This window comes from Bufo gargarizans, chromosome 5 (genome assembly GCF_014858855.1).
Source record: "Bufo gargarizans isolate SCDJY-AF-19 chromosome 5, ASM1485885v1, whole genome shotgun sequence".
Lineage (NCBI taxonomy): Eukaryota > Metazoa > Chordata > Amphibia > Anura > Bufonidae > Bufo > Bufo gargarizans.
This window is the reverse complement of record NC_058084.1, coordinates 28,072,466-28,084,595: the sequence shown is the minus strand read 5'-3', so window position 1 is coordinate 28,084,595 and position 12,130 is coordinate 28,072,466. Positions and strand designations below refer to the sequence as shown.

At 50.9% G+C, this 12,130-nt stretch overlaps 1 protein-coding gene across 1 annotated transcript; it reads right to left on the bottom strand.

The window, feature by feature from the left end:
• Positions 1-1,896: 1,896 nt before the first annotated feature.
• Positions 1,897-11,354, bottom strand: THEM6 (thioesterase superfamily member 6). The gene is made up of 3 exons (XM_044294793.1): positions 11,300-11,354; positions 7,057-7,607; positions 1,897-3,104 (listed from the first exon to the last, which is right to left on the bottom strand). The coding sequence occupies exons 2-3, from the start codon at positions 7,561-7,563 to the stop codon at positions 2,991-2,993; spliced, it is 621 nt and encodes a 206-aa protein (XP_044150728.1). The 5' UTR covers positions 7,564-7,607; positions 11,300-11,354; the 3' UTR covers positions 1,897-2,990.
• Positions 11,355-12,130: the final 776 nt, after the last annotated feature.

Genomic DNA, 12,130 nt, shown 5'->3' with positions numbered 1-12,130 from the left:
TGCACTCACTATTCTGCTGGTGCAGTCACTGTGTACATACATTACATTACTTCTCCTGTACTGATCCTGAGTTACATCCTGTATTATACTCCAGAGCTGCACTCACTATTCTGCTGGTGCAGTCACTGTGTACATACATTACTTATCCTGTACTGATCCTGAGTTACATCCTGTATTATACTCCAGAGCTGCACTCACTATTCTGCTGGTGGAGTCACTGTGTACATACATTACTTATCCTGTACTGATCCTGAGTTACATCCTGTATTATACTCCAGAGCTGCACTCACTATTCTGCTGGTGGAGTCACTGTGTACATACATTACTTATCCTGTACTGATCCTGAGTTACATCCTGTATTATACTCCAGAGCTGCACTCACTATTCTGCTGGTGCAGTCACTGTGTACATACATTACTTATCCTGTACTGATCCTGAGTTACATCCTGTATTATACTCCAGAGCTGCACTCACTATTCTCCTGGTGGAGTCACTGTGAACATACATTACTTATCCTGTACTGATCCTGAGTTACATCCTGTATTATACTCCAGAGCTGCACTCACTATTCTGCTGGTGGAGTCACTGTGTACATACATTACATTACTTATCCTGTACTGTTCCGGAGTTACATCCTGTATTATACTCCAGAGCTGCACTCACTATTCTGCTGGTGCAGTCACTGTGTACATACATTACTTATCCTGTACTGATCCTGAGTTACATCCTGTATTATACTCCAGAGCTGCACTCACTATTCTGCTGGTGCAGTCACTGCATACATACATTACTTATCCTGTACTGATCCGGAGTTACATCCTGTATTATACTCCAGAGCTGCACTCACTATTCTGCTGGTGCAGTCACTGTGTACATACATTACAAACACACTACAAGTGCAGAACATGTAATGTACATAGTGACTGCCCGAGCAGAATAGTGAGTGCTGCTCTGGAGTATAATACAGGATGTAACTCAGGATCAGTACAGGATAAGTAATGCATGTCCACAGTGACTCCACCATCAGAATAGTGAGTGCAGCTCTGGAGTATAATACAGGATGTAACTCAGGATCAGTACAGGATAAGTAATGTAATGTATGTCCACAGTGACTCCACCATCAGAATAGTGAGTGCAGCTCTGGAGTATAATACAGGATGTAACTCAGGATCAGTAATGTATGTACATGGTACAGAAGGGTCACCTTCCCCATACTGTATGCTGAGATCTCTCTCTACGACGCTCTGGTACCAGGCAGAACTATTGGGCCATTGTTTATCTACACTGATGATCTCGTCCATTTACTGCAATTATCTCCGATTTATCAGTGAATTAGAATTAATGAACTTCACAGTAAAACAGAAAAGCCGGAGCCACAGACCGTCTGATAACGAACTACGGCCAAACCCTGAATTTACGAGAAACAAACGTGGCCCAAGATCTGGGAGAAAGTCCACAAACCTAAGCCGAGCTCCAGCAGCGTGCAGAATCCTACAAGGCACAACTCTGAGTAACTCCCGAAATGCTTCACCTATCCGGAGTTATCATAAGTCTTATACAATCACATCCAGAGCTGCAATCACAATTCTGCTGTTGTATCCAATCCTAAACTACAGTCACATCTACAGCTGCATTTACAATTCTACAGCTGCAAAATGTCTTGTACTTTAACTCATGCATCCGTTCCGTGCATTGGGGAACGCAATTTGCGGTCCCCAATGCAGGGGCAACATCCGTGTGGCGGCCGGGACGGATCGAGACTCATTCAACTTGAATGGGTCCGTGATCCATCCGCACCGCACAAAAAATAAAACATGTTCTATTTTTTTGCTGTGCGGAGGCACGGACAGAAACACCACGGAAGCACTCCTTCGTGCTTCCGTGGGGTTACGATCCGTGCCGCATCTCCGTGATTGCCGACCCATTCAAGTGAATGTGATGCCGGTGCCCGTGTATTGCGGACCCGCCGTATGCCAGTAAACAATGTTCGTGTGCAAAAGGCCTAACTGGGAGTCAAAACTCTGCTGTTCTATCATGTCACAAACACCAATCACATCCAGAGCTGCATTCAGAATTCTGTTGGCTGTCATCCCCGACATGTTGAAAATACAATTTTTGATATTTTGTTTTCCCACGACACTGGTACAAACACAGCAGCTCCAGTACCCAGACACTGAACCAGCAGGGGTCTGGAACCCCGATAGCTGCCACTGCTCTTTACGGAAACTAAGCCAGCCATAGGAAGTAGCAGTAGGGAGCCAGGAGAACCACAAAACTGTAAATGCAGCTCTGGATGTGGCTGGAGTAGAAAGCCGAATATAAATAAAGATCAGTGTCACATGTGACTCTGCAGCTCGGGGGCAGGCAGTCCCTTCTCGTGTGCTAGGAGAAGGCTATTTCACAGTTAGGACACCCCCTTCTTGTTCAGCAGCTTCCCTGAGGATGCACTGATGACATCACAGGGTGTATGTGGGGGTCGTCCTATGACATCATCCATATTATCTCCTAGTACCTGCCTTTATAGAAACTAGATGATGGGAGTAATAGTGCTGGTCCATTCCCTATTCAAGTCTGTCTTACCCTGCACAGGAAGACCCCCCCCCCCCTCCCCATTACTGACCTGACCTTGGATGGGTAAGAGTACAATGCGCTACGTTACATGCGTTTCACACCACAGGGCGATTATACACTTCTGCATCCTGAACAAATACAGAAACTATGGGAATAAATAAAGTGCACGATATCGGATACTGATTCCTTCATATAGCAGCTGAAGACGTGCCTCACTCCTCTCATCCCCCCAGTATTGCTCAGAACCCCCCATAAAGTGGACGTTGTTCTACATGAGGGCCGCGGGCAGGAATGGGACAGCAGTTATCATACATTTCTGGATCAAAAGGCTAGCGCTCTAAACCTGGGTGACAATCCTAATAGCTGCACTGGTCTATGCAGGTTCACCATGTGCGGTGTTAGGGGGGGCGGCGGCGGCTTTACTGGTCTTTGGAGTTGTTGGGGGCCCCGCTCTCGGCTCGCAGCTTCTGGCTGCTGTTATCATTGTACTCGATCCAGTGGATGACCTCGTCCGGGAACTCAGGAGACTCCACCTGCGGAAAGATCAGACAGATCTGTGAGAGACTGAAATAACAGGCGTACAAAAACCGCATCCGTAACTTATACCAGGGGTGTTCGGCTGGCGACTGCCCTCCGAATCTGGACCGGGGACACAGGACCGTCCGGACTCCACAGACCTGCCACCGGGACCGCCCGGACACCACACACCTGCCACCGGGACCGCCCGGACACCACACACCTGCCACCGGGACCGCCCGGACACCACACACCTGCCACCGGGACCGCCCGGACCCCACAGACCTACCACCGGGACCGCCCGGACCCCACAGACCTACCACCGGGACCGCCCGGACCCCACAGACCTGCCACCGGGACCGCCCAGACCTGCCACCGGGACCGCCCAGACCCCACAGACCTGCCACCGGGACCGCCCAGACCCCACAGACCTGCCACCGGGACCGCCCAGACCCCACAGACCTGCCACCGAGACCGCCCCAGACCCCACAGACCTGCCACCGGGACCGCCCCAGACCCCACAGACCTGCCACCGGGACCGCCCCAGACCCCACAGACCTGCCACCGGGACCGGCCCAGACCCCACAGACCTGCCACCGGGACCGGCCCAGACCCCACAGACCTGCCACCGGGACTGCCCAGACCCCACAGACCTGCCACCGGGACTGCCCAGACCCCACAGACCTGCCACTGGGACTGCCCAGACGCCACAGACCTGCCACCGGGACCGCCCAGACGCCACAGACCTGCCACCGGGACCGCCCAGACTCCACAGACCTGCCACCGGGACCGCCCAGACTCCACAGACCTGCCACCGGGACCGCCCAGACTCCACAGACCTACCACCGGGACCGCCCAGACCCCACAGACCTGCCACCGGGACCGCCCAGACTCCACAGACCTGCCACCGGGACCGCCCAGATCCTGATGATGGTCAGCATCACAATGTTTTACCCAGTGGTGCCAAGAAATGATGAGAACCTGGGAGTACAGAGTATGTACCTTTTCTTTGTTCAGGGGCCTGGTCTGGGGCCCTGCTTAAAGGGGTTGTTCACTAATTTCCAGACCTCGCCGACTGGCGGTCCCCGTGTTGGTGATCATACTTACCTGATCCCCAGCCTACTCTGCTTGTCTCGGGTCCCTCCATATAAACCTCCGGTTTGACGCCGATGCAGCTGTGATCTGCTACCTTTGCATCACGTGACCATCTGAAATGATGCAAGGGGAGCAGTGGTCGGTGACTGGCTGCAGCAGCGTCAAACAAGAAGTTTACATGGAGGAACCCGAGACAAGCAGAGGAGGCCGGAGAGCAAACGAGCCAGGACCCAGCATCAGGGGATCAGGTAGGTATGATCGCGGGTCTGCCAGCCTGAGAGGTCTGGAAATCAGGGCACAACGTTTCCTCAACACTCATTTGAACCATATTCTTATCAGTTTGATAAGGGTTTAGCTATAAAGGGTGTTTATGAGGTCAGGAAATCAGAGATAAGGCTTCACATGAGCTGGACCAGTCTGCAAATACACTGAAATCGCAGTCTAATCTGCAGGCGGCGGGTTATGGAGCAGGAAGAGGTGAGCAGACGTCCGTGGGCTTCCTATCCGTGCTTCCACACCACAAAAGATAAGACACGTTCTATCTTTTACCATAAGTTGTGGATCACGGAACCATTTAAGTCACGCGGCTGGTGCCCGTGTATTGTGGCCCACTGTTTGCAGTTGTCTGAATGGGGCCTAACTAGTATTTTATACATTTAAATTCCTGCTCATTCAGGGCTTTGAAGTCCAGGAGGCGGTCCTATCAGTGATTGACAGCTCTATGAGGAGGTGGTCCTATGACTGATTGACAGCTCTCTCTATGAAGAGGCGGTCCTATCAGTGACAGTTCTCTCTATAAGGAGGCAGTCCTATCAGTGATTGACAGCTCTCTCTATTAGGAGGTGGTCATATGAGTGATTGACAGCTCTCTCTATGAGGAGGCGGTCCTATCAGTGATTCACAGCTCTATGAGGAGGCGGTCCTATGAGTGATTGACAGCTCTCTCTATGAGGAGGCGGTCCTATCAGTAATTGACAGTTCTCTCTATGAGGAGGCGGTCCTATCAGTGATTGACAGCTCTCTCTATGAGGAGGCGGTCCTATCAGTGATTGACAGCTCTCTCTATGAGGAGGCGGTCCTATCAGTAATTGGCAGCTCTCTCTATGAGGAGGCGGTCCTATCAGTAATTGACAGTTCTCTCTATGAGGAGGCGGTCCTATCAGTGATTGACAGCTCTCTCTGTATACACAGTCATAGAGAGAGCTGTCAATCACTGATAGGACCGCCTCCTCATAGAGAGAGCTGTCAATCACTGATAGGACCGCCTCCTCATAGAGAGAGCTGTCAATCAATGATGGGACTTTCTCCTCATAGAGAGCCGTCAGTGATAGGACCGCCTCCTCATAGAGAGAGCTGTCAATAACCGATAGCTCTCTCTATGAGAAGGCGGTCCTATCAGTGATTGACAGCTCTATGAGGAGGCGGTACTATCACTGACAGCTCTCTATGAGGAGGCGGTCCTATCACTGATTGACGGCTCTCTCTATGAGGAGGTGGTCCTATCAGTGATTGACAGCTCTCTCTATGACTGTGTATACAGAGAGAGCTGTCAATCACTCATAGGACCGCCTCCTCATAGAGAGCTGTCAAGCTGTCAATCACTGATAGGACCACCTCCTCATAGAGAGAGCTGTCAGTGATAGGACCGCCTGCTCATAGAGAGAGCTGTCAGTGATAGGACCGCCTCCTCATAGAGAGCTGTCAATCACTCATAGGACCGCCTCCTCATAGAGAACTGTCAATCACTGATAGGACCGCCTCATAGAGCTGTCAATCACCGATAGCTCTCTCTATGAGAAGTCGGTCCTATCAGTGATTGACAGCTCTCTCTATGAGGAGGTCCTATCATTGATTGACAGCTCTCTCTATGAGGAGGCGGTCCTATCACTTACAGCTCTCTATGAGTAGGCGGTCCTATCAGTGATTGACAGCTCTATGAGGAGGCGGTCCTATCGGTGATTGACAGCTCTCTATATGAGGAGGCGGTCCTGTCAATCACTGATAGGACCTCCTCCTCATAGAGAGAGCTGTCAGTGATAGGACCGCCTCCTCATAGAGAGAGCTGTCAATCACTGATAGGACCGCCTCCTGGACGTCAAAGCCCAGAAGGAGCAGGAATTCAAATGAATAAAATACACTTTATACAGAATCTTTTTCCACAAATCCATATATCAGTCTGCTCCGCTCCTCCTGCTCTATAACCTGCTGCCTGCAGCTCAGACGCCATGTTCAATGTGACAGGTTCCACATGTATCACAAAACTGCTAAACATTTTTAATAAAGACCAGTTGAAAAAATTATTTTTAGCCTAAAATGACTAAAATCCAATAAATTTTAAAAAAAATGGTGTCGACAGCCTTTAAGGGTCTGGTCTTTCCACAGCTTGATGTAAACAGTTCTCCATAAATTGTGGAATGTTAACAAGAGGACATCTTTACTGGTGGAGTTCAGCTTGGACCTTCGCCTGGCCACAGACCCAGGTAAGTAGCTGAGAGTTCTCCTGTATTAGATTAAAAATTCTAATAGATTTGAAGTTACATCTATCCTCCAGTCACATCCAGAGCTGCAGGTGTGATACCTACTAGGTATACAGAACCTGTCTTGAACCAGCAGGGGATGACACCCGTGAGGTCCTGCAGCCTGACAGAATTCAGCATATGATATGACCTACCTCATGATCACTACTGACCACAATACCACTGCGCTTCAGTGTCCATATTGCAGCTACTACAGCCGGACCACACGCTATTTCACCCTAAGGTGCAGCCATGTTGCGCCTTGCTTTCCTGGCCAGGTTGGATTCTAGATTTTTGGACATTGCTGTAAATTTTGAGAACCATGTCGCCCCCTGCAGGGCGTTCTACCGCAGCTCACCTTTCTCTTACACATGGTCTGTACCACTTTATCGGGGGAGCTTCCTATGACGTGTTGCCGGCTCAGCACAATAGTGCAGACAAATCCATCCCTGGGGGCCACGAATCGCTGCTCCACGTAGAAGGCCTTTTCATCCCAGCAGAGCAGACGCGTGCGTATCTCGAAGGCCTCCAGCAGACGGAGCGAGCGTCGGTAACGTACCGTGCAGGCCGCCATCACGATCCCTGAGCCCACGGAGTTAGCGGCCCCATAAAGGCCACTGCGTGTAAAGTAGGAGAGCCGCGCAAAGTCGGCCTCCCGGAGGTAGCGGGAGTTGTTCATGTGCAGGAGGCAGTCCAAGTCATGAGGAAGGACCAGACCCGAGAACGAGTGGTCCTTCAGGAGGTCCTTCACCGCCGGCTGCAGGCGGGCCCTCAGCACGGCCAGGAACATTCGGATAAAATACCAGACGTCCAGCGCGGAAAACAAGACCGTAGACAGGGCCAGAACCAGCATCGCGACCCACATGACCTCAGAGTTGGTTGATAAACAGATGGTTAACTATGGAGGACCTAGAGGAGAAGACAAGACATGGAGACTGGTTAGACAAGGTCAGGAGGTGTGGACATGTATCAACAGCCGGAATGTTCTGCATCAGGCCGGGTTCACATCAACGTTTGGTTTCCCGTTTTTTTTAATCCGAAGCTTGACATTGAAAAGATTTCAGGAACATGTAAGGCCGGGTTCACATCACCGTCAGAAGAACAGGAAAAAAACGGATCTCGTGTTTTAAGCCTCCCTTATACTTCGTTAGTGCCCGCTGTTCCGTATCTGAGTTGTTTTTTTTCTCTCTAATTTAAGTCCTCTTCCGTTTGTCCACAAAACATATCCGTATGGTTTTCTGTACGCGAAAAAAACCTGTACTTACTTTTGTGAGATATTGTATATAGATGCGCACACACACACTAGGGGGCAGATTTATGAACTGTCTGCATTGCCCACAGCAACCAATCACAGCGCAGCTTTCATTTCACACTCTGCTCTTGAAAAATAAAAGCTGCGCTCAAATTGGTTGCTATGGGTCACAAAGGCTGCTCATAGCAACCAATCAGGTTCCAGCTTTCATTTTTGAGAGCTGCTTTGGAACATAAAAGGAGGAATCTGATTGGTTGCCATGGTCAAGTAACCCAGTTCTACTTTACACCAGTTTGATAAATGTGCCCCATTACATTTTTATTAATGGTTTATTTTTTGTGTGTGTTTTTTTTTTTGTCTTACTTACAAAGGGAGTCATTTATAAAGGGACTTGTCACTATTTTAGTCGTAAAATAAAAAGTCACACGTCCCTTTTTTTGACTGTGTACCAACGGACGGATTTATGCAGTGGGGGACATGGGCTGTCGGGGCAAATTTATTAACATTAGGGGTCCATTCACACGTCCGTGGAATGGGTCTGCATCTGTTCCACAATATCCGGAACGGGTGCGGACCCATTCATTCTCAATGGGGCAGGAATGCATGCGGCTCCGTTTTATGGGGGTGCCGGCCGGGTGTATTGCAGATCTGCAATTTGCGGATCCGCAATACACTACGGACGTGTGAATTAAGCCTTAGACTGCATCCACATCAGCGTTTTTTTTTCCATTCTTCGGATCTATCAGAAACAGAAAAACTTAATTTCTGTCGGAGATCTATTATTTTCCGTTGGAAAAAAAAAATCTCAGACAGAAATGGCTAAAACGGATGCAAAATGTGCATAATAAATGCTCAGGATCCGTTTTTTTTTTTTTGTTCTTCTGAAAACAGGCAGATATTTTGATGAAAAACGTCTCCAGCCAGGCTCACGGACTGCCAGGGAGATTCACCTTATTCGCACAATTTGTTATAAATTAGCCAAATCTTAAGGCAGCGCAGAGGGGAATTCAAGACTGGCGTAAAATGGCGGTCTTAGTAAATGACCCCCAGAATGTCTGATGTGAATTCCTCCCTATTTGGGGTAGATCCCTCCTGGGTCTGTCAGGGTTAATCACTATGATTCCTTCCCCAGCTGTAGGAGGTGATGGGGGGGGCGGATTTATATTCGGAGCGCGGATGCCATGGACGTGGCTGTGACTATTTTGGACTCCTCGGTCTCTGGACGCTGATGGAGTTTACATCGGTACCTGTCCAGACTCAGGTTTTTACTCTTTTGGGCCCAGTCCACACGACGCTTTATGGTAAAACGGACTATTCTCCTCCCCGACCAATCACAGCGCAGCTTTCAATTTTAAACAGCAGAATAGAAAATGAAAGCTGCATTGTGATTATTATTACAGTCCATTATTCTCTGAGACCGTTCCCATAAATCTCTCCCTGACCCGAACTCGCAGCATGGCCGCTCCCTATGGTGCCGTGAGCTCGAGTGTGGACCGGGCCGCTGCCTCTAGCGAAGCTGATTCACAGCAACCAATCACTGCAAAGCTTTCATTTACCAACAGCAGAATTAAGAATGAAAGCTGCGCTGTGATTGGATGCCATTTGTAAACTGAATAGGGTTGCAGCGCGTTTCCTAAATTAGAGCTACTGTACGTTGTCATGAGCTGCTGTCAGTAGTGCAGCCTCAGGCTCCGGCCCATTTCCAAAAACTCATTGTTGTCTTCACTTTACACTGAGATCTAGGAACATGAATGGGCTGGTCCCAGAAGCCCCTCCAGCTTTTACAATGCACTGCACTCCGGCCCTGTTCAGGGGGTGATCGGACCCCCACCAATTAGGTCAACCCCTTCATGGGACAAGCTGCCCCAATGTCTATGGAAAATCGACCCCCGATTATCTCCGATTCAGGGGCGTCACGGCCGGGTGTAATATACAGCTGACACCCCCCACAGAGGGCGGGGGCTCCGCCGTCATATATGTGCAGTGCGCTGTGTATACATAGTGGATGTCACCAAGGGGTTAAAGAGGAACTCCTCCAGTAGAGAAGATGCAGCGTCCCTCCATACTTAGGTACCCATCATGGAATGATCCCTGTTGCTTAGTAGAGAGAGGCCTGGATAAATTTGGCTGGTTGCCTAGCAACAGCAGAGCTAGACAGTGGGTGACTACACTACATCTGCAGGCTGCAGCGGAGACCCAGGGTTGTCACTCACATAGGACAGGAGGTTTTCATACACAGCTCCACGGAGAGCAAGATGGCGGCCAGTAAACCACCTCCGCGGTGTTGTGGGGGGCCCCTCCCTCCCTCAGGGCACCCGCCCCCGCACCATTCGGATAAGTAAACCCAAATCTCCTGCTCATTGGTTATTGATTAACAGGATAATAGATTCCCGGGAGGCGGTTTTGACTTGTGAGGGGCCCCTAATACATGGATGATGGGGGCCACACATATGTAGGGAGAAGAGAAACTCCATGTCTATACAGCGCATACCGCCCCTTCACCGCGCACGTCACACGGAGCCTTAAAGGGTAGGAAAGTTCGGATTTCTCTAATACAGCTCAATAATAGTATACAGCTCCTATGCGGATCTATGTGTCTCCATGGTAACAGACTACACACCCTGTAGTCGTGTGTGTGTCCCCTCTTCCTGATGCCCCCAGACAGAGACACATTGTGACGCACCCCCTGCTCTAGATCAGGGGACCCCCAACCTGCGGCTCTACAGCTGATGCCCAACTACAACTCCCAGCATGCCACTGCTAGAGCCACAGATGGAAGACACTGCTACGGCTCCTCCCTCAGCATTAAATGGGCCCCCCAAGGAGGATCTCAGCTACCGGTGGGGTCCCTAGAGGTGGAACCCCCTCTGCCACCCCAGCTGTACCCCCACAGTGGGGCCCCTAGAGGTGGAGCTCCACTCTATTACCCCAGTTGTACCCCCCATAGTGGGGCCCCAAGGAGTGGAGCCCCCTCTATCACCCCAGCTGTACCCCCCATAGTGGGGCCCCTAGAGGTGGAGCCCCCTCTATCATCCCAGCTGTACCCCCTATAGTGGGGCCCCTAGAGGTGGAGCCCCCTCTGTCACCCCCAGCTACAGACCTGAGAAGTAATGTTGGGCATCGCTATGGGCCCTACAAGACAAAGAGACTACAACTCTCAGCATTCACACAGGTACAATGACACGGTGGGACTTGTAGTTCTACCCCAGCCACAGGTTCACACACCCACCACTGCCAAAATGTAATGATAAGCGAAGGGAAAGCAGCCGAGCTCCGCGGCAGCACCCCCCATGGGCCCCTGCCCTGACCCCGGCCCCAGCACACAATCGGCGGATGAATGGAGTCAGACCTGAGCCGTGGTGCCGTCCTGCAGATGACAGTGACAGGGGAACGTACCAAGCCGGCCGGGGGGGAGCGCAGCACAGGAAGTGAACGCCTCAGCGCGTCACATCCTCACACAAAGCATCAGCCGGTGCTGCAATAACCGGGAGGAAGTGACAGGGAAGGTATTTGCAAGCTGTAATGACTTTTATTTCAATAACCCCTGTTCTAAGCTTGAAATGGAATCGTCCACTGCCGAAGAGCTCAGAGATCAGGGCTAATCACTGACCACAGTGGTGATTAGTTGACAGTGACGTCACAGACACCGCTAGCCAATCAGAAACACGTCTTGTGCTTCCGCAGAGCCCCCATAACAGTGTCACCCACAGGGGCCCCCCATAACAGTGTCAGCCACAGAGCCCCCCATAACACTGCCATCCATAGAGCCTCCATAACAGTGTCAGCCACAGGGGCCCCCCATAACAGTGTCAGCCACAGGGGCCCCCCATAACGGTGTCAGCCACAGAGCCCCCCATAACAGTGTCAGCCCCGTGTCTCCATAACACTGACATCCATAGAGCCTCCATAACGGTGTCAGCCTCAGGGGCCCCCCATAACAGTGTCAGCCACAGGGGCCCCCCATAACAGTGTCAGCCACAGAGCCCCCCATAACACTGCCATCCATAGAGCCTCCATAACAGTGTCAGCCACAGGGGCCCCCCATAACAGTGTCAGCCCCTGTGTCTCCATAACACTGCCATCCATAGAGCCTCCATAACAGTGTCAGCCACAGGGGCCCCCCATAACAGTGTCAGCCACAGGGGCCCCCCATAACACTGACATCCACAGAGCCCCCATA